Source organism: Ochotona curzoniae, unplaced genomic scaffold (assembly GCF_017591425.1).
Source record: "Ochotona curzoniae isolate NIBS_2020 unplaced genomic scaffold, NIBS_Ocur_1.0 scaffold_3835, whole genome shotgun sequence".
Taxonomy (NCBI): Eukaryota; Metazoa; Chordata; class Mammalia; order Lagomorpha; family Ochotonidae; genus Ochotona; species Ochotona curzoniae.
Window position 1 is genome coordinate 3,410,185 of NW_024467114.1, and position 19,637 is coordinate 3,429,821.

The window sequence follows — 19,637 nt, forward strand, 5'->3', positions numbered from 1 at the left end:
TGTCTGGCCTGTGTAGCATCTTGATTGTGTTACATTTTTTTTAAAGATTTATTTATTTTATTACAAAGTCAGATATACAGAAAGGAGGAGAGACAGAGAGGAAGATCTTCTGTCCGAATATTCATTCCCCAAGTGAGCGCAACGGCTGGTGCTGTGCCAATCCGAAGCCAGGAGCCAGGAACTTCTTCCAGGTCTCCCACGCGGGTACAGGGTCCCAAAGCATTGAGCCGTCCTCAACTGCTTTCCCAGGCCACAAGCAGGGAGCTGGATGGGAAGTGGAACTGCAGTGATTAGAACCGGCGCCCATATGGGATCCCGGTGTGTCCAAGGCGAGGACTTTAGCCACTAGGCCACACTGCCGGGCCCTTGATTGTGTTAATTTTTAAACTCAAAAACAAGTTGAGGGAACAGACCTTTAGCCCAGCAGTTAGGATACCTGTATCCGTCAGAGTCGATGCACTTGCCTCCCAGTGCCAGCTCCTGGTTTGGCTCTGCTAACACAGACCTGGGAAGCAACAGTGGTGGGTCAAGGCACTGCACTCCTGGCTCCTGCCCTGGCAGCATTAGCATCTGTGAAGTGGACGAGCAGGTGCGAGCTTACTGTCCATATCTCAAATTAGTCACAAAGTTTAAGGACTCGCTGATAGCATTAAAAAGGGACTTTGCTTGCCCAGTGCTGGCTTGTGGCAGAAACTGAAAGGGAGAACAGGGGAACACACAGCTTCACAAGGCCACCTTCTCCCTGCCACAGTGCCAGTTCACACGGGCAGCCACAATGGAGGCGGTGCTTCTCTGGCTAGACTCAAGCTAAAGGGGGAAGGGGTGTGGATGCTGGGGGCTTCTGGCACAGGTGGAGGCCCGCACAGTCGGTCCTCGCAGGGTCTGAGGTTGCCCTCTGGGGATGTGTTGGGAGCACTGTGGAACTCAGAGGTGGCCTGTAGGTATCGCCTCTGTGTTGTCACCCCGGAAAGTCAGGAAATGCTAAGGAAGTGGTGGGATTGCAAGGTCACAGGGACTCTCACTGACTCGTCTGGGACCCCTGGCATCCACATGATGAAGGGTGACAAACTGGGCCCCCGGGGAGCCAGCAGGTGCCTTCCCTCTGGGAGAAACCACTCATTGCAGTAGAGTGGCTTGATCCGTGTGGGGGAACTGAACCAGGCAGTGTCTTCTAACCCTATGGCAGCAGGAAGCCTCCCTCCCCCAGGGTTCTGAAGAGGGGTATGCCTGCAAGTTGGTGACGTTGGTGACGGGGGGGGGGGTCCAGGTGGCCTGAGGGTGCCAGCTCCATTTCCCAAGGCTATCTGCAGCAGGCACCCATGCAAGTCCTGCTGGGTGTGCACTCTGGTGTTACCTGTGCCAGGGAGTAGGTGGGTAAGAGGCCAGGCCAGGCCCTCTGTGCTCAGTCTGCCAGGCCACGCTCAGCCTGACCAAGGTGCCGCACAGATAGGCCCTGGGACACGGCCAGCACGTGCCGATGTCCAGAGGTGGAAGGAAGCAGTGCCCAAGGACTGGGGAGCAGAGGGGCGAGTATCAGGGGGGCATGGGACTTCTTTTGGTGCCATGGAGAATGGGCACAAGGAGATGATGAGTGTTCTGAAACTGTGGGCGTGATGGTTGCCGCTTACGGAGTACTAAATGCTGTTGAATTGTTCACTTTTGAGTTAAATTTTAAGTATATTTGCCTCAAATATTTTAAAAATCCAGTTGGATGGCTCTGTTGTGGCACTGCAGGTTATTCCGCCACCTGGCACCAATATCCCATGTGAGCACTAGTACAGGTCAGTCCCTCTGCCTCCCCTCCAGCTTCCTGCTAAGGCACTCCTGCCACCCACGTGGAGACCAGGTTGGAGCTCCTGGCTCCTGGCTCCTGGCTTCAACATGACCCAGACCTGGCTAGTATGGATGGCCTTTTGGGTAGCGAGCCGATCAGTGGAAGATATCTCTCTCTATCTCACTCTGTAACTCTGCCTTTGAAATAAATAAGTCATTTTCTTTCTTTCTTTCTTTCTTTTTTTTTTTAAATGAAGACTTTGCAGCAGCCAGAGCAGCGGTCACTGGGCAGCCCCCGACGGACAGAGCAAGTGATTGGTGGAGTTATGATCCTTTTTTTTTTCTTGTATTGCTATTTTAAATGTTGGAATCTGTTAGGCTCATGCCACCGGATGCTTAGCTGGTGGTTAGGATTCCAGTGAAACTGCTTGCTTCCCACACTGGGGTTCCTGGGTTCCATACCACCTTGGCTCCCGACTCTGGCTCCCTGTGGGAGGGAGCAGGTGCTGTCGGGGAGCCTGGATTGGGCTCCTCACCCCTGGCTGTTGCAGGGAGTGAATGGGTGGGTGGAAGGTCTCTCTCTTTTTTCTTGCCCCTGTCTTCCAAAGAAATAAAACATTAATTTGCAAATGTGAAGAGCAGTGCGCTGGGCATTGCAGCAAGCAGAGTCCCGGGGCGGAGCTGGCTGCGGAGGGGGTGCCTGCTCACCTCTGTTCTTCACTCCCCCACCTTGCTCTAGAAGGCAGGGTGGAGCCTGATGTCTTGTCACAATCGCAGGTTTGTCTTACTTTTCCCATTTCTGAAATATTTCTGCTGTATGCCCTCCTGCACCCCAGGCCCCGCCCTTTCGGTGTGCAGGGGGAGCTGGCAGGGCTAGGAGCTGCACTCAGGGAGGCAGGGAGGGGTTGCACTCAGACGCTGGCTGTGACCAGGGCTGCTGTGGGTCACCTGTCCACGACCCGACTCCTGGTCCACTCAGTACACAGACCCAGCAAGAGTTTCTCCTGTTTGCGGGTCTCTGTTCATGCTGGCAGGGAGCTTGGGCCTTGTCCTGTCGCACGGGTGTACAGCGGGAGGACAGGGTGGGCAGGTGGCTATGTTGCTGTGATGCCCTGGAGGGAACCTCCCCCCAGAGCCTAGCCACTGAGCACGTGGCACGCGTGGCCCTTGGTCAGGGACTTTGAGCACATCTGGTGTTCTGATCATGTGCCTGCTGTGTTCACTTGGTCTTGAGTTTCTGTGGTGGTAGATGAGTTTGTAGACTCAGCACCAGGGGCTTCACCTCCGGGCTGGGGGTGGGGCTAAGTCTAATTCATCATGAGCAGGTGAAGCAGGGCGGGGGTGGCTCCAAGCAGGCTGCTCCTTCTCCAGCCTTTTGAGACTGAAGGATGGGATGGAGAATGTGGAGAAGGCCTGAGCAGGCAGGATCCAGGAGCTCTTGTCCTTCCTGAATGGACAGGATGCTCTTGTTCTGCGAGCCTAAGCCCTGAATCTCAGGCCTATGCCTCCCCACACCCAGAGCTACAGGGAGAGTGCTGCCAGGAAAGTGGCTAATGGCCAGTACCTGGGTGCCCACTTGCCATGGTGGGCTTGGGACTGGTTGCGCTGGCTAGGACCAGGTCCTGGTGGGCAGGGCTCCACTCAGGGCCCGGCCAGTGTCCTTTCTCAGAACAAGGAAAGCACACTGCTGGACCCGGTTCTGTTGGAGGCTCGGGGGCCTGGGAGAGAAGGACAAGGTTGCTCTCTGTGTGTTCCCAGGTTTAGGGCTCCTGCTGGGGCAGCAGGGGTCCTGGTGTGCTTACCCTAGGGCACAAGACCCCTCCCTCAGAGTGGTGCTGGTTGGCTTGAGAGGCCCGCAGGCTCAAGCTGCTGCCCATGAACTGAGACTCTGCCTCTTGTGGCTGCAGGTGAACCTCAGCAAGGTTGGGGAGTACTGGTGGAACGCCATCCTGGAGGGCGAGGAGCCCATTGACATTGACAAGATCAACAAGGAGCGCTCTATGGCCACCGTGGACGAGGAGGAGCAGGCCGTCCTGGACAGGCTCACCTTTGACTACCACCAGAAGCTGCAGGGCAAGCCACAGAGCCATGAGCTGGTACGTAGGGCTCGGGGTGGGGGATGGCTGGGGCCACCTGAACCTGGCTGGAAGACAGGTGCACTGAGCTGCCTGCCGTGTTCCACACCGTGCCACAAGCCACTGCAGGGCTGGGGTGGGGATCGAGAGGTGTACCCATCCGCCCAGGGCTCTCCGGTGCAGCTGCTGCCTTTTCGCTGTCCCACTGTGGCCTCTGTGCGCTCCACAGACCCCTCAATGGAGAGCATGGCCTGGTTGCAGGGCCTGGATGGAGCTAGGGACTTAGAGTCGGGTGGAGTGTGGGTGGCCGGTGTGAGGAGGCGTGTTGTTGGCGGCAGGTTGGGCTGGGAGATGGCCCAGGTGGGGACGGCTCTTAAGGAGGTACATACGCTTTTCCTCGCTGCTTCACTAGTCCCAGGGCAGCTGTTTGTTTTCCTGAGATGGATTTTACTGCCCAGTGTCCCGTGTCCACAGCACGGTGGACTAGGTGCTGCCTGGCCTGGCTCTTTATTCTCCAGAAACACCCCTGGACACACCTTTCTCATCTGAGAGGAAACCAAACCTTGACGTCTACAGGGACAGGCCTGGCCTTCCGGGACAGTGGGCACTAGCAGGTGGCTCCCTGCACTGTGCTGGCCACCCTTGCCTGGCTGCATAAATGCCTTGTACACTTCAGGGTCAGCTGACAACCTCCCGGGCAGGCCCACTGGGGCCTGTTGTTAGTGCCTGCTGCACGTGGGTGGGGTGAGCTGGCCTTGGTCCCTCAGGACCACAGCAGAGAAGTTACAACGTTACTGTCAAGCAGGGGGAACGGAATTGAACCAGATCTGATGCCAGACCCTCATGTCCTGGCCTTCCAGCCCCTCCCCCGGCCTGTGTCTGTGGGAGAGATGTTCCACTCCATCAGGCCCTTTGCCATGGGTCCGTGTGGACCTAGGTCCCGGCTCCTCCTGAGTTGTGCCCGCAGGACTGACCAAGTGCACCCCGGGGTGTAATCAGCCCTGCTTAGCTGCAGTTGAATCTAGTCGCAGGGTGTTTGCATGTGGTGTCAGTCAACTTGTGGTCCTTTGCCTTGGAGGTGGGACATGAGGGGCCTGTCCACCCCACAGCCAGGGTGCAGCCTGTGTCCACTGCCTCGACAGGTGCGAGACAGCAGGAAGGGGTCTGGTCTCTCTGAGCCCTTTGTCCTGTGTGTTTCTAAGAAGCCCTGAGGGCTGACCACTGTGCATCACACCCCCGACACTGGGTCTGCGTGCATTAACCTTGTGTTGTGTGAGCTGTGGGGTCCTCTGGGGAGAAGCTGGAACCTTCTGAGGCTGCTCCTAAGTCCTTGAGTGTCTTGGGGTGGCAGGCCTCGCAGGGGCTGCCGAGAGCCAGGCATGCTTGCGTCAGCAGGGTGGACAGACGTCTCTCCGTGATGTCTGCTGGGGAACAATGCTGCCTTGTTCTGCCATGTGACTGTCGCCCTCCCCCGGGAAGCGGCTGCTCCAGGCTCTTTTAGGGACCCTATGGGTCTTTTTCCTCCTGGTGGCTGTAGCCTAGCCTACTGCCTAGGACTTTCCAGCAAATGGATTCAGCTCCCAGGAATGTTGGGGGCTTCAAGCTTGTGCCAGGATGTTTCTTGCCAGTCTGCCACAGGCTAGCTGGCACAGCATGTCGTTACTGTGTGCCTGCATGCATGCAGACCCTGGTGTGGTGTGGGGCAGGAGGTTCTGTGCGAGCTGGGGGCCCTTGCTCACGTGCAGCATGCTACTGCCCGTGGCCTGGCTTGGAGGTTAGAGATGGGCAGGACCCAGAGAGGAACCTGGTGATCCTGTGGCCCAGTAGGGTCCCTGTGCTGCGTGCGCCTCAGTTCCACTGTGGACTGCTTTTATTTTGAAGGGATGACACCTTGCTCACTCGGATGTTCTACGTCACTGTGAGGTTGCTCTGGCCAGGTCAGCACATTCAGCACTGCTTGGCTCTAGTTCCTTTTCTCGAGCAGGTTCCTGTGGACAAAGGGAGTGCGGGTGTGCAGGGCCCACGGCTCCGTCTGTGCACAGGAGACACTCCTTACCGGGGCCAGGACAGGTCTGTGCAGTGCGTCCAGCGCCCTGGGCCTCCTCCTTGTCAACATTCAGTTTCTTGCAGGGTGGAATGGCTGGTGTGGCTCTGCCCAGGCTCCAGTGGCCTCTGGTGGCTTCCTTTTGTGTGCCTCAGGTGTCGGTACACTCCTGTGTGGATGGGGACTGGCTGGCCTTGCATCTCCATGACTGGGCCATGCCCTGGCTGTACTGCCAGAGACTGCACACAGCTCCCTGCCATCCATTGCAGTTCCCAAGGTGACTTCTGCAGTCCCAGAGCCCTGAGACGCAGGGTGTAGGGCTGACGAAGCCCTTGTACGTGTTCCCTGCCTTTGATGTGCTGTTGCCTTGCTGAGGGCTGCAAACACGAAGCTGCTGCATTGGACTTGCGGGGAAGCTGTGCTGTAAGGCCGGTAGCCTTGCTGGAAACCGGGAATTTTCCACACTGCTCCGCAAGCAGAGGGGCCGAGCTCATTCTGCTCTCCCGGTCAGAAGAAAGGAGGCGCCCAGCCCTGGTGTGCCTGGCTGCGGCTGCTTAAAGCAGATCACTGTGGAGATGCCGCGTGGAGGGGCCTGCTCAGTCGTGTGTGCACCGCCTCCACCTTGGAGGAGGACCAGGTCCGAAGTGGCCACCTGCTGGGAAGGGCTGTGTCTCCCAGGAAACCGGGGCCTTGCTGACTGGCAGGGCCCTGGCTAGGCGGGCTGGGGCTCCCTGCCTGGGGAAGGGGAGCTGGGCAGCTCCTCCACATTCTGTGTCTGGGGTCTTGTGGCTGCGGCCAGACAGGCAGTGTGGAATTTGGATGGAAGACGGGCCGCAGAGACATCCTGCAGAAGGAGAGTTAGAGCTGGGGCTGTGGACACAGCATCACAGAGGACCTGGCAGGTGCCCAGCCCTCCCTGCTCGCAAGCTGCCCAGGGGCCTGCTGGGTGTAGTGTATGCCCCAAGGAAGCAGGTGGGCTCAGCCGGCAGTGTGCATGCTGTGTGACCCCTTTAATCTCTCTATTTTCTGTTTGTAGAAAGTCCATGAGATGCTGAAGAAGGGGTGGGATGCTGAAGGCTCTCCCTTCCGAGGCCAGCGGTTCGACCCAGCCATGTTCAACATCTCCCCAGGGGCTGTGCAGTTTTAGTGGCCTGGAGGAGAGGAGCCCCCGCCAGCAAGGCTGTAGGCCTTGTCCTCGGTCACCCCGTTTGGCTCCCTGCCCGCCAGGGACTTGCTCGTCTTGTTCATCCCTGGCCTGCCTTTGTCTCCAGGGTGAACCAGGCCTTCCACTCTGACCTTGCATCCAGACTGTTCAGCAGAGGCTTGGGGCCCCTGTGGTGCGGCCGCCGCAGCTGCCGCGGACTGGAGGTGTTTGGAACACAGGAGGGAGGCGTCCGGCACCAGAGATCATGGGCTTTGTCTCCACAGCAACCAGCCGTGCGGGCCGCCTCTCCCCTGCTCGCTGCTTGCTGCTGTTTGATGCTCCTCTGCTTGCTTCTCTGCTTGGGGGGTTGGGAGGGAAGGGAATTGGTGCTGGGCAAAGCCAAAGTTGTGGAAATTGTGGAGCTGGACACGTGCATGAGGGCCGTGTGTGGTGGCTGGGCAGCTGCACTGGGGGCTGCTTCAGGAAACCCCATGCCCTTCTCTGTGGACATGTGCTGGCTGCCTTGTAGGTGGCGCAGGGACACTGGGGTGGGGGGAAGGCCTTGCTCCAGGCTCCTCTGACCGGCTGCCAGCGCATGGCCTGGGCTACCCGGACCCATGAGACCTCCTCTAGGCAGGCTGTGGGGCAGTGTGGGCAGAAAGGAGCCCGAGGCACACCTTGCGGCCCTGCAGCAGGACCCCAGCTCAAGGCTGGCCGAGGAGGAACCCTGCAGGCACTGGCCTGGGCGTGAAGACAGCATGCTACCCCCCGGACCCAGCCCCTCTTCCTTTCCCACGTGTTCTCCAGGACCTGGCCTCTGCCTCCACACCCCAAGGCCTCCCCTGAGCCAGGGCTGCGACCACCCCTCGGCCAGTGCTCCTGGTACTTGCAGGGTCTCTGGCCATCCCCAGGAAAATGATGCCCCTACCAGCTGGTACTGCTGGCAGCCTTGGCGTGCAGCTCCCTGACACTGCCCCCAGAGAGAAAGAGCCCCTGACAGCTGCGTGCTCCGTGGGCCCTGGCAGAAGGAGAACAAGTTGGCTTCCATTGTCATCACTTTGGGATGGATTTCTGATGGCCCCGCAAGAAAGTGTTACTAGTGTGGGGGTCTGGCTGCGCCACTGTGTCCCTGTCTTCTGCTCTGTCACCAAGCCAGGGCGGTCTCCCTGACGACATCGATCCGTCCAACAGGACTGTCACCTTAAGGCCTGAGAAGGCCTGTGCTTCTGTCGCCCAAGTTTCCATCAGAGCCCTAGGATTGGCATGTGGCTGCCCTGCCTGGGGAAGGAGGGGTGTGTGTGTGTGTGTGTGTGTGTGTGTGTGTGTGTGTGTCCCCGCCCATCCCCCCAGAGCTGCCTTCCAGGAGCAGCTAGTGCGTGGTGTGTGCCACACTGGGTCATGCAGGAGGCTGAGGGCTCACTTCCATGGTGATCTCTCTATCCAACTTTATTTTGTGTGACTTTCTCCCTGTTTCCTGCCCTATTAAATAACTGGCCGGTCCGCGCCTGGGGGTGGAGGGGCAGCATGGGATGTTGGCTGCGTGGTAGTGGCAGCCACCTTGTGCCCCAGGCTCTTGTTCCCAGCACATGGCCTGGGAGTCTTGTCCATCCCAGTGGCCGGAGCTGGCCCACTGCCTGTTTTCTCTTTTAGACACAACAGCCGCAGTTTGGGCACTAAGTTCCACCAGCTGAGGCCTGAGGAAAGTGGGGTGACGTGTTCCCCTCGTCTGGGGGCCCAGGAGAGTGGGGCGCCCAGCCTGCGGAGCTGCTCCGGTTCCATGGTGTGTGTTTGCAATAAACCTGTATTTAAGCAGTTCTGAGCCCATGTGTCATGTTTGTCTTTGGGACAACCCCATGCGCCGTCACTGCCTGCGACCAGCTCAGGTCACGGTGCTTGCTCTGCAGGCTTGCTTCCCATCCAGGTTGGGCGCCCAGCCGTGGCAAAACTTCCTGCATCGTTCTGAGGGCCGTAAGCCTGTCATCGGGAAGCAGCGAAGGATGTAGCTGCACACGGACATCAGTCGGGAGGTTCTGCCCCTTGTGACCTGCAGCTTGGTGCTTGTGGAATCCTGAACATTTCCACAGGATGGCTACCCTCATGAGCCTCGGCCATGTGGCCTGGGGTGCCATGCCGTCAGGTGCACCCTGGCAGTGACCCACTCTTTGCAAGTCTAGATCACTGGTTCTCCCTGTCTCCCCAGTTCCCAGGAACCAGCTTATCTCCTGCTTCCTCTGTTGGCTTCTTCTGTCTTGGGATAGGCCCAGGAAGCGGCAGGTGCGTTTCTTGAATGAACGAAGAGTGTGGCGAATGTTGACCCAGCAGAAAGGAGCAGCTCTTGAGAGCTGGCCCCAGGAGTGCGGGGATGGGGGAGGGCAGTGGAGAAGTGTTTTTGTGGACATGTGTCCAGGAGGCGTCAGCTGCTGCACAGAGAACTCACTGCCCAGAACACTGTGCTGGGAGAACAGACCCTCACCCTCCTCAATCTGCTCCCGCAGTGGGCCAGCTGGCAGCCAGCTCAGCCAGGGAGGGCGGCTTAGCTTTTGTGAATAAAACGATGAAGTTGTCAGCGCAGCACCCTGCCGGCCCTGGCTGAGCTGCTGCCCGCACTCTGGAGTGTGTCCTCAGGCGAGCTGTGGCGTCTAGGCCCCTGGGCTCCGGTGTTGGAGCCAGGCTGCTGGCTCAGGGAGTGTTTGCTGGGCACCAGGACACCCGACACAGGCTCGTGTGATCACATAGTCCTGGCGAGGATGGCACGGGCATTCCTCGGCGGTGAAGGACAAGTTGATGCCCAGTCCTTCCGGCTCAGCTGACTCCTCTGCTTGTCCTGATATTTTGTTTTGCTTTTCCTCTTTAAGGCTGGGAATTGAGTGGACCAGTCTTTACTTCAGATACTCCTGAGGCCACTTCACTCCTGGCAGTTCTTTGCACCCACCAAGTCTGTGCACCCCACCAAGACGGGGCACCCTGTCAGCCTGGAATGTAGACTTCCCACCACCCTGCAGTCCAGTGGGGCTGCTGGTGTAAGCCCAGATCTATGGGCTCTGTGGCTTCTAGTGAGCCCAGACCACTTTCCCCAGAGGAAGGGAGCTTGGGAGGCGCTGGCAGGAAGGGTTCCTGGACCCCAGGGGATCGGGTCTTCCCCATTCCCCAGCACTAGTGGCCTGGGCCTCAGGCTCGAACTCCTCAATGTACCGCGGACACTGAAGGGACTCCCAAGGGAGCTCAGGGCACAGTGCCGTGGGGCTGGGGCTCCACCCTGCCAGACCAGTCACTCCCACCCCCCTCTGGTTCTAGCCATACCCTTTGGCATGTGGCACGCACTGCTTGGTGGATGAAGACAAGGGAGAGAGGGCCCCTTGGTGTGGTCAGCCCAAATCTGGGTTCCTTTCTCCGCCACGTCCTTGTCAAGTGGAAGAGGCTGCTGGAGGATAGCTGTGATACGGTCTGTAGGATCCCCTTGCGCGCAGTAAAGTGGGCTAGATCCAGGGTGGAGGCTGGGCTCCCAGGGAACCAGGGTCAGGGCCATACTGGGACCCCTGTGGGAACCCTGGTACAACCAGCAATCTCCCTTCCCAGTGGTGCTCAGGGGGCCTGCTCACCCAGTGTGTGGAGCCCTTGCCCACACAGACATGTGCCTGGAGAAGCAGCCCTGAGTGACAGGAGGCCAGCCACCATGTAAAGGTGACTTCCTGTCCCGATGGAGAGTGAAGAAATCCTTGAGTGACCCCACAGTGACATTTCCGAGCCTGTCATACAAGGCAGACTTGGGCTTGGGTGCCTGGGACCTGGAGAAGGAGAGACCCAGCCCCAGGAGAGGATCTCACCAGCCAAGCATGCAAGCCGTGCTTGTCCTCAGGTGGCAAGGCCAGGAAGGACCAAGCCTCCAGAATCAACCCTGGGCAGAGGGAGGGGCTGGCATGGCAGGTGGACTTGGGCATCGTGTCCTCTCTGGACTGGTGTGTTCTGACAATCTGCAGTTTGCTTTCAGCTCCAATTCAGACACTTTTTTTGCCCAATTCCTTCTTGTCAAAGAAGAGGTCACCCAGTCTCAGCCTGAGCCCCAGCCCATGACACCTGCTGCTGGAGGTCATCACCAGCCCCAGCTGGGCCCAGCCCCTTGCTCAGCCCAGCACTCTGCCCAGGCCTGGGCCCTAGACACCCCTGGATATGTGCATTGTTTTCCTAGTGCCCTTGTAGTGGCAAGCTTTTGGTCCCCAGAAACTTCAGGTGGTGACAGCCACTCCAAAGTTGAGTGACAGCAAGAAAAGGGGATGATGCCCCTGGGCCCGTGCTCCTCGCTTCTCTTCACGTTTTCTCTTTGGATCTCCTCCCCCAGCCCTGGGTCCGGGCCACTGCAGCTCCTCATGTGAACTGTGCCCCTGAGGGCAGGTGTCTGCCAGCTGCCCTGCATGCCCATGGAGGGGGCTGGAGATCCCAGGAAGTCCCTCGCCAGCTTTGGGTTCCACAGGGTGCTGGTTTGAAGAGGGGACTGCCCTGGGCCAGGCAGGGACGTGTGTGGTGCATGAAGACGACAGAGTTGACTTCATCCCAGGAGGAGTCAGTGGAGCAGTAGGGCTGTGGTCCCAAGGGTGTCCTGGCCAGTTCTCCCCCACCCCCCTAAGAGCCCCAGTCCCCCAGGTCCTGCTCCCAGCCCAAGGGGCTCCTGCTCCAGGCCCTGGGGGGAGAAAGGGAACCCATGTGAACCCCTAGAAATGTGCCCAGCCAGGGCCCCCAGGTCCTGTGACCCCATGCTGTGGGGCCTTGTTCAAAACCAGCAAGGAGCATGATGTCTGTCACCCTGGGGTCCTAACCCGCTGGCTAGGGATGCTTCTGAGCTCAGCTGGGCCAGGCCAGGTCTGTAGGGGGCTACCAGCACGCAGCCCCAGAGAGCAGGGCCAGGGAGAGGGACAGGTGTTAACTCAAGGATGGCTAAAGAGGCAAGGATAGGGTCCCACTCAGGGAGGCCACAGGCAAGGTGAAAACAGGCTGGCAGGTCGGCCCAGGCATCCTCCCTCCTGCCAGGAGGTGTCAGGCGTGCTTAAGGTTGTGGGGCTAAGGGCGTGGGCGGGGAGGGTGCCAGAGAGTGGCCGTGGCATCCCTGTGCCTTGCTGCCTTCAGCTGCCACGTGATGTGATCCTGATGCTGAGTGACAGGCAGAAGGCACCTGGGGTCCCTGTGATCCACTTCCTGCCCCTGTGCTGGCCTGGGAGGAGGAGTTGATGGACCAGGGATCCTCACGCTGAGTTCCCGCTCATTGGCCTGGGGCACCCTGGGCTTTGCCACTTGCCGCCCTCCCCTTTCCTCTCTTTCCACCTGCCCTCTTTTTGCACACACACACGTGGGAGAGGCCAGGAGACCGCTCATTCATTTAAATTAAAAAATTATAACTGATTTGAAAGAGTTAAAGAGGGAGAGACGGACCGAGAGACATTCCATCTGTTGATTTGCTCCTCAGCTGCATCTGCCAGGGCTGGACCAGGGGGAAGCCAGGAACTAGAGCTTCGCCAATCTGCTGCCTGGGTACACCCTTGGCCCACCCTCTGCTGTCTTCCCAGGCCATTAGCCCAGAGATGGATGGCAGGTAGAACCCAGGACTCCAACTGCCATGGGATACAGATATCATAGGTGGCTGATTTACCCACTACCCTAGGATGCTGGTTCCAGAATATTCTATTTCAATTTTAAAAACATGCATCAGGGTCAGCAGTGCAGTGCTGCAGGTTAAGCATCACTTGTCATGTGGGAGTCCCACATCTGAGTACCATGTGAGGCACGTGGGAGGGCACCCACCGGTGGGACTTGCCAAAGAGGGAGAAGACAGGGCATCTTCATGCTTGGGGCTGGATTGGCACATGTACCAGCCAGGGGGCATGGGCAGGAGTGTCATGAGGGCTGCCAGCCCCACCTCCGTGCTCCAAGGCCCATGGAGATCACTTTGGCAGGCACCTAGCACTAACCAGGTCCTCAGAGCCAAGGGGACAGGCAGTGCAGACACTGGGGCCAGCCAGGTGACATCTCAGTGGAGCAGTATGGGTGAGGCCTACAACATGGTCAGCAAAGGCCCCGGGGATATGAGGTCTGGGCTGTAAGAGGCCGAGTGGGAGACAGCCCAGACACCACAGCCACAGCTCTCCTGCCAGATGGAGCCAGGGGCCCTGCTGGCCCTGCTTTGGTGACCTGCAGTCAGTGCCCACACAAGGTTGGCATCCACACGGGGTTGGCACCCACACAGGGTCAGTGCCCACATAGGATCAGCACTCACATGGTCGGGCCCACACACAGTCAGCACCCACATGGAGTCAGCTCCCACACAGGGTCAGCACCTACAAGGAGTTGGCACCCACACACGGTCAGTGCCATGTCCAGTGTTTTCCACAGGGATACTTCTCATTCTGAAGGAACCAGCCTGGGATACAGATGGTGCTGCCTGTCTCCCAGTGGCACCCCTGTGCTGTGGTGTGCTGTCTGCAGTGTGTGGTGCCCTATGTGCCATGCGCAGTGCCCTGTGTATGGTCTGTGGTGTCCCATGTATGGCCTGTAGTGAGCAGTGCCCCATGTGCGGTCTGGTGTGTGGTGTCCCAGGTGCTGTGCGCAGTGTGAGATGTGCCATAAGGGTACCCCTTCCTATGCAGCAGCTGTGGCCTTCCCAAGGGTGCCAGCTGGGGCACATGTTTCTCAAGCTGACCTGACTTGTTCCCTCGAGGTCCATTCAGGTGCCCCTCCACAGCTGGGGGGTGTTTCCCTACCACCCACGGGAGGACACATGGGGACCTTCCAGGCTCTGTGAGGAGTAAAGCCGTCACGGGTCTTTGTTTCCTTTTTAACATGTCCATTGGAGAAGCAGAATGGGTTCCACCTGTGGCCAGCTCCCCAGAGGCCCCCAAGACAGGGCTGCAGCCAGGAGCCAGGAGGTCTGTCCAGGTCTCCCCTGCGTGAGCCGTCAGCACCGCCCATGGATCCCCCAGTGGTCTCCTTGGTTTGGAAATTCACCTTCCCTGCTGCTATATTCATAAATGTCTTCAACTGTAGCTGGTGCTTACCGACATCTGCTATGGTTTTTCTGGTGCTGGGTCCTCTTGGGGCTGCCATAGTGTCAGGCTGCCTGTTTCTGGCCATCTCCATCCAACAGGCATTGGAAGTAGCCATTGATCATTGAAGCATCCGTCTGTCATTTGATCTCTTGTTTTCTGATGATTTCCTTGCTTTGTGTTCTGCTTTCTTTCCCTTTTATGATTTCATTTTGATGTATTTGTCATTTTTTAAAATGTTACTCTAGTGCTTCAAGAACTGCTACAAACATAGTTAGATTGTCAACAATTTCTCACCGCAAATAAGCATAAAAACCTGGCTTCTGTCAATGTCCCCTTGTCTTCCCAAATGCCGAATGTTTCTTTCTTAAGTATTTGCACTGAGGAGCTACATTACATAGTGAGATTTTCAGTGATAAGCTAGGGATGGAGTCGCAAAGTGAGGAATGTTCTGTTGTCTGTGGTCCTGTGCTGGCCGCTGCCCACCCACCGGGGTCAAGGGCCTGCCCTCGGGGCCACCCTGGGCCCAGGGATTCTGTTCCACTTCCCCCTGGGAGTGCCTTCACTCCCACGTGGCAGATCCAGGGCCTGCGAGCCTCCAAGGAATGGAATCGATCCCCTGGCGTGTCTGTGTCAGCCGGTTGTGTTCCGTCTGGAATGCACCTGTTGCGTAGGGTTGTATCTTTTGTGAACAGTGGCGTGTTTCTGCACACCGACTCTGATGGCACCTGCTTGGTCCCATGGGCGTGGTCCCCCTCCTGGCCTCTGCTGACGCACCCCTGGGGCTCTGGCCTGGGTTCCTGTGGTCTGCTTTCTCCCTGTGGGTCACAGGGCTGAGCTGTGTCATTCTCCCTCCAACTTTGCTGATTCTTTCTCCATCCCCTCTCTGTTACAGAGTTCATTCAGCATGGTTTCTAATTTGATGTATGTACTTTTTTTTTAAGAGTGCAAGTTTTTTTAAGATTTATTTATTTATTTATTGGAAAGTCAGATATACAGAGAGGAGGAGAGACAGAGAGGAAGATCTTCCGTCCGATGATTCACTCCCCAAGTGAGCGCAACGGCCAATGCTATGCCGATCCAAAGCCAGGATCCAGGAACTTCTTCTGGGTCTCCCACACAGGTGCAGGGTCCCAAGGCTTTGGGCCGTCCTCGACTGCTTTCCCAGGCCACAAGCAGGGAGCTGGATGGGAAGTGGAGCTGCTAGGATTAGAACCGGCGCCCATATGGGATCCCAGTGCGTTCAAGGTAAGGACTTTAGCCGCTAGGCCACACCGCCGGGCCCTGATGTATGTACTTTTTAGCTCTATAATTTTTCACTGGGTTCTTTTTTATAAAAATGCAGACTTGCAGAGTCTCTTCATCAAAACTTTGCATGCACATGTGTTTTGGGAGCACCAGTGCTGGCTGTTGCAGCGTGTTTAAGACGACCACCTTCACATCCTCACAATCCCAGCTTCTGATTTGCTCTGGCCTGAGCTTCGCCAACTGGGCATACCCTAGCTCTCAACACGCTGAGTTATTTCCTATCAGATCCTGGGCGCGATGGCTGTTAACTGGGGGACTCCTCCTCCCAGCCAGGTTTTCTGTTCCAGCAGCTCTATCCAGAGATAACGCGTTGGTCGGATTCCTAGCAGGACTGTCATGTCCTGCCTTTCTGCCTGTAGTAGATGCAGGGATGCAGGCCCCAGCTAGCTACTGCTGCCATGCTGGGCAAAGAGCCCGCCAGCCCCGCTGTGTGATAGGGTGGTGCCCAGGCTGCCGAGTTGCTGTGCCCACTCCAGGACTGGTGAGGGAAGAAGAGCCAGCTGGAAGCCTTGCCTCTGCCCAGGCCACTGGCCACCCTGCCCTGCCCTTGTCCTTGCAGCTATTAGGGCCCTGGTGGGAGCGTCTGCCAGGGCAGAGTGTACACCATTCTGTCCAAGACAGAGACTTGACCACATGATGCCCTTGCTCCCACCAGCTGCAGCCCATCTGAAGGGTCCCAGGGCTCCGGGCTGCCCAGTCCTCAGCCTGTGGGGAGAGGGCAGTGGAGAAGTGGCTGCAGCAGGGGGTATCTGAGAGGCTCATGGCTGTCCAGGGCAGACGGCCCACCCTGAGCCTTTTGGGGTGGGGGTGGTCCATGGAGCTCCCAGAGTTTTGAGAGAGTGACAGCACAGCATGGAGGCACAAAGGATCAGGGTAGGGGCTAATGGGGAGGAGATAGTGGACTTTGGAAATTCAGAGGCCCCCTGCAGGTGGGAACAGAAGATTGGGAGGGAGTGGAGGAGGGACTCTAGGGAGTGGAAAGGTGCCCATATGGCACCGGAGGGAGCAGCTCCCTGGGGGAGCAGGAGCTGTGGCACTTCCCAGCCGTTCCCATCCTAGGGATAAAAATACCAGCTTGCAGAATCAGCTGCTAATCTTGTTGCTAGGTAGAGTTCAGTTCTGAGTTGCTTCCTGTGCTGACTGGCTGCATAGCATTCCCAGGGACCAGCCTCCCAGCCGGCAGCTCTGGGTCCCTGGAGGAGGCCACACCTGTGGGGACATCCTGGTCACTGTGCTCCAAGGCTGGCTGGCGGGACACGTGCAGGGGACACACATACCACCGAGCGGGAGGCGGAGGGGCATGGCGACACCCTCCTGAAACCCCTGGGGCCCAAGGCCAGAGACTCGAGACAGGTGGGCATTGCCGGTCAGAGGAGACCATCCTCCCACTCTCCACTCGTCACCCAGACCTCTACTCGGAGTTTGGGTGGCTAAGGCAGGAGGGGGCCCAGCCTGGCCAGCTGTGTAGCTGGAGGTGACCAGAAGAACATTCGGGTGCCCCTGGGGACAGTGTGCCCTAAGGAGCTGGTGAGAAGTCCTGGGAACTGCCGGAGTCACTGCACACAGCCCTACATCCTGCGTGCCCTCTGTCAGCCTGTGCTGTCAGGGAGGCAGGAAGTCCTGAGGTGTTCCTGCCTTAGGGCCTTAGGAATGGGTGTGAGGTTGGAAGAGGGATCTGAGCTCCTGGGCAAGGCCACTTGGGGCCTCCAGCATCCCACTGCAGCCAGCACATGCAGGCCTTTCAAGGCCTGTTGTCCCCACCTCCCTAGCCCCTGTGGGCCAGCGGCCACTGTCTAGGGCAAGGAGGACTTCCTGCCCTGGCTTCTGTGGCAGCTTCCCACGGCGCAGTGCACTCCAGCCCATGTACCCGCTCTGCTGCAGCCTCAGCCCAGAGCCACTTGCCAGCTCCTCAGGTCCCCGGGAACCAGCCAGCTGCCACCTATGCTCCTACAGTGGAGCGGCAGGGGTGCCATTCCTCCCCAGGACCTACTGGCTGCCAAGCCTCCAGCCCTTTCCCTGGGACTTCCTTCCACTCTTGGGGTCAGTTCCCCAGGACTGAAGATCTGGCAATTGCAAGAAAGTTCAGAAAATACTCTTCATTCCCAAAGGCATGACCCTGGGGACAGAGGGCCTTTGGTTATGGTCACGGACCTTGGGCAGCAGGCTTCATTGTCTCAAAGCAGGAGGTGGCACTGCTAGGCTGGGGCCGCCAACTGTGCCCGCCATTGATTTGTTTATTGAGGTGTGGTTCCCAAAGCAGAAAGCGTACCCTGGGAGCATCTGACTCAGGGTTCAGCGGGTTCTCAGAGCCAGGCAGCCACCCCATGGGACAGTTTAGATTGCAGAAGTACCTCTGAGAGAACCCTCATATCCATCCATACCCTACCACTGCCACTTGCCATCTTCTACCCAGCACCCGGGGAGTGGTGTGCTCTCCCCCTCCCTTGATTGCTTCCAGGGGTGCCTGGACCCCCACCTCACACCATAGACCCCTGAAGATAAGAGCTGAGTGCACACCACGCTTGGAAAAAAAGAGCTGGATCTTCTCAACCTTGGACGCGACAGTGGCCACTCAGGTACCGTGTCAAAGCAGGGAGAGCAGAGTGAGACTTCGTTAAAATCAAGAGCTTGAGCACATCAAAAGGCAGCAAGAAAATGAGCATGCAGCCTGCAGAGTGGAAGATGTGTTGGTAAAGGACGCTTTCAGTAAGGGTGCAGATGCAGAATGCAGGAAGAACTCCAACTCCGCCCCAGGAAGAAAATCTTACCAAAGTGTGAGGAGAGTGACACTTGCACAGAGCAGATACTGAGGAAACCGTATAAAAGGAGATTGTGAGAGTGAGGAAGAGACTTCTTGCAAACTAGAATGGCTACACTTTTTTTTAAAAAGTGAAGTCATGGGCCAGTGCCATGGTGTGGCAGTATGACCCCACCTGCGGCACCGGGATCCCACAGGGCGCTGGTGTGTGTCCCGGCTGCTCCTGCATCTGGCCTGGGAAAGCGGCAGAGGACGGTGCAAGGCCCTGGGCTCCTGCACTCACATGGGAGGCCGGAGTTTCCCCCGTCTCCACACTAGGAAGTTCCTGGCTTTGGATTGGCTGAACTCCAGACATTTGGAAAGTGAACCAGCAGATGGAAGATCTCTCTGTTTCTCTCTCCTCTCTGTAACTCTGCCTCTCAAATAAAAAAAATATATACATTTTTCAAAAAGTAAAATGGTAAACATTGGTGAAGATGTGAAACTGATGTGTGTGTTCATTGCTGGTGCAAATGTTAAGACGGTGAAGCTCTCGCAGGAAGTAGTCCATGGTTTCCCCAGAAAGTTCCAGAGTTACCCTATGGTCCAGAAATTTCACTCCAAAGAATATTCCCAGGAGAATTGGAGACAGAAGAATTCAGAAAGCATTTGTATGTGGTTACTCGTTGTAACACTATTTATAATGGCCTGAAAGTAGCCACTGCCTGCCTGCAGGTGGACAAAGTTGCAACCCACGCTGCAGCATGGACAAGCTTCAGAAACACTGTGTTGGGGCAGGCGCCATGGTGCAGACCATGCTGGCATCCCGCATGAGTTCAGGTCCTGGCTGCTCTACTTCCTGCTAGTACGTGAGAAGACAGAAGGCCCTAGTCCTTGGCCCCTGAGCCCACTGGGAACATTGGATAGAGCTCTGGCTGTGGGTAAAGTATCTCTCCTTTCTCTCTCTCTTGCAAATAAATAAATCTTTAAAAAAAAGAACAGTAAAACAGCTAACAGGTGATGGAACAAGAAATAATATGTAAAGGCGAAAAAGAAGGGCCTGTCACAGTGGCCTAGTGGCTAAAGTGCTCCCCTTAAAAGTGCTGGGATCCCATATGGGTGCTGGTTTTGGTCCCGGCTACCCCACTTCCCATCCAGCTCCCTGCCTGTGGCCTGGGAAAGCAGTCGAGGACGGCCCAAAGCCTTGGGACCCTGCACCTGCGTGGGAGACCTGGAGTAAGTCCCTGGCTCCTGGCTTCAGATCAGCTCAGCGCCAGCCATTGCGGTCACTTGGGGAGTGAATCATTGGACGGAAGATCTTCCTCTTTGTCTCTCCTTCTCTGTACATCTGAGTTTGCAGTAAAAATAAATATCTTTTAAAAAGAAAAAGAAGAGAAAAAAATATGTATAACAGATGGGATAAATGGATTCTCAACGTGGGTGTAAACTACGGTGGATGAGGAAGTACATTAATTGTAAGTGAATTAGACATTCCCAGAGCGAGACACAGTGAGAGAAGCGCTGCTTG

The 19,637-nt window shown here is 57.3% G+C and overlaps 1 protein-coding gene across 2 annotated transcripts in view; it reads left to right on the forward strand.

The window, feature by feature from the left end:
• The window catches only part of NUDCD3 (NudC domain containing 3), a 60,491-nt gene extending 51,643 nt beyond the window's left edge, over window positions 1-8,848 (forward strand). For both annotated transcript variants that reach the window (XM_040965092.1, XM_040965093.1), the window contains 2 exons: window positions 3,681-3,869; window positions 6,929-8,848. In XM_040965092.1, coding sequence (XP_040821026.1) covers window positions 3,681-3,869; window positions 6,929-7,039 — 300 coding nt within the window. In that variant the 3' untranslated portion in view covers window positions 7,040-8,848. The remainder of the gene's footprint in view (window positions 1-3,680; window positions 3,870-6,928) is intronic.
• The last annotated feature ends 10,789 nt before the right edge of the window (window positions 8,849-19,637 follow it).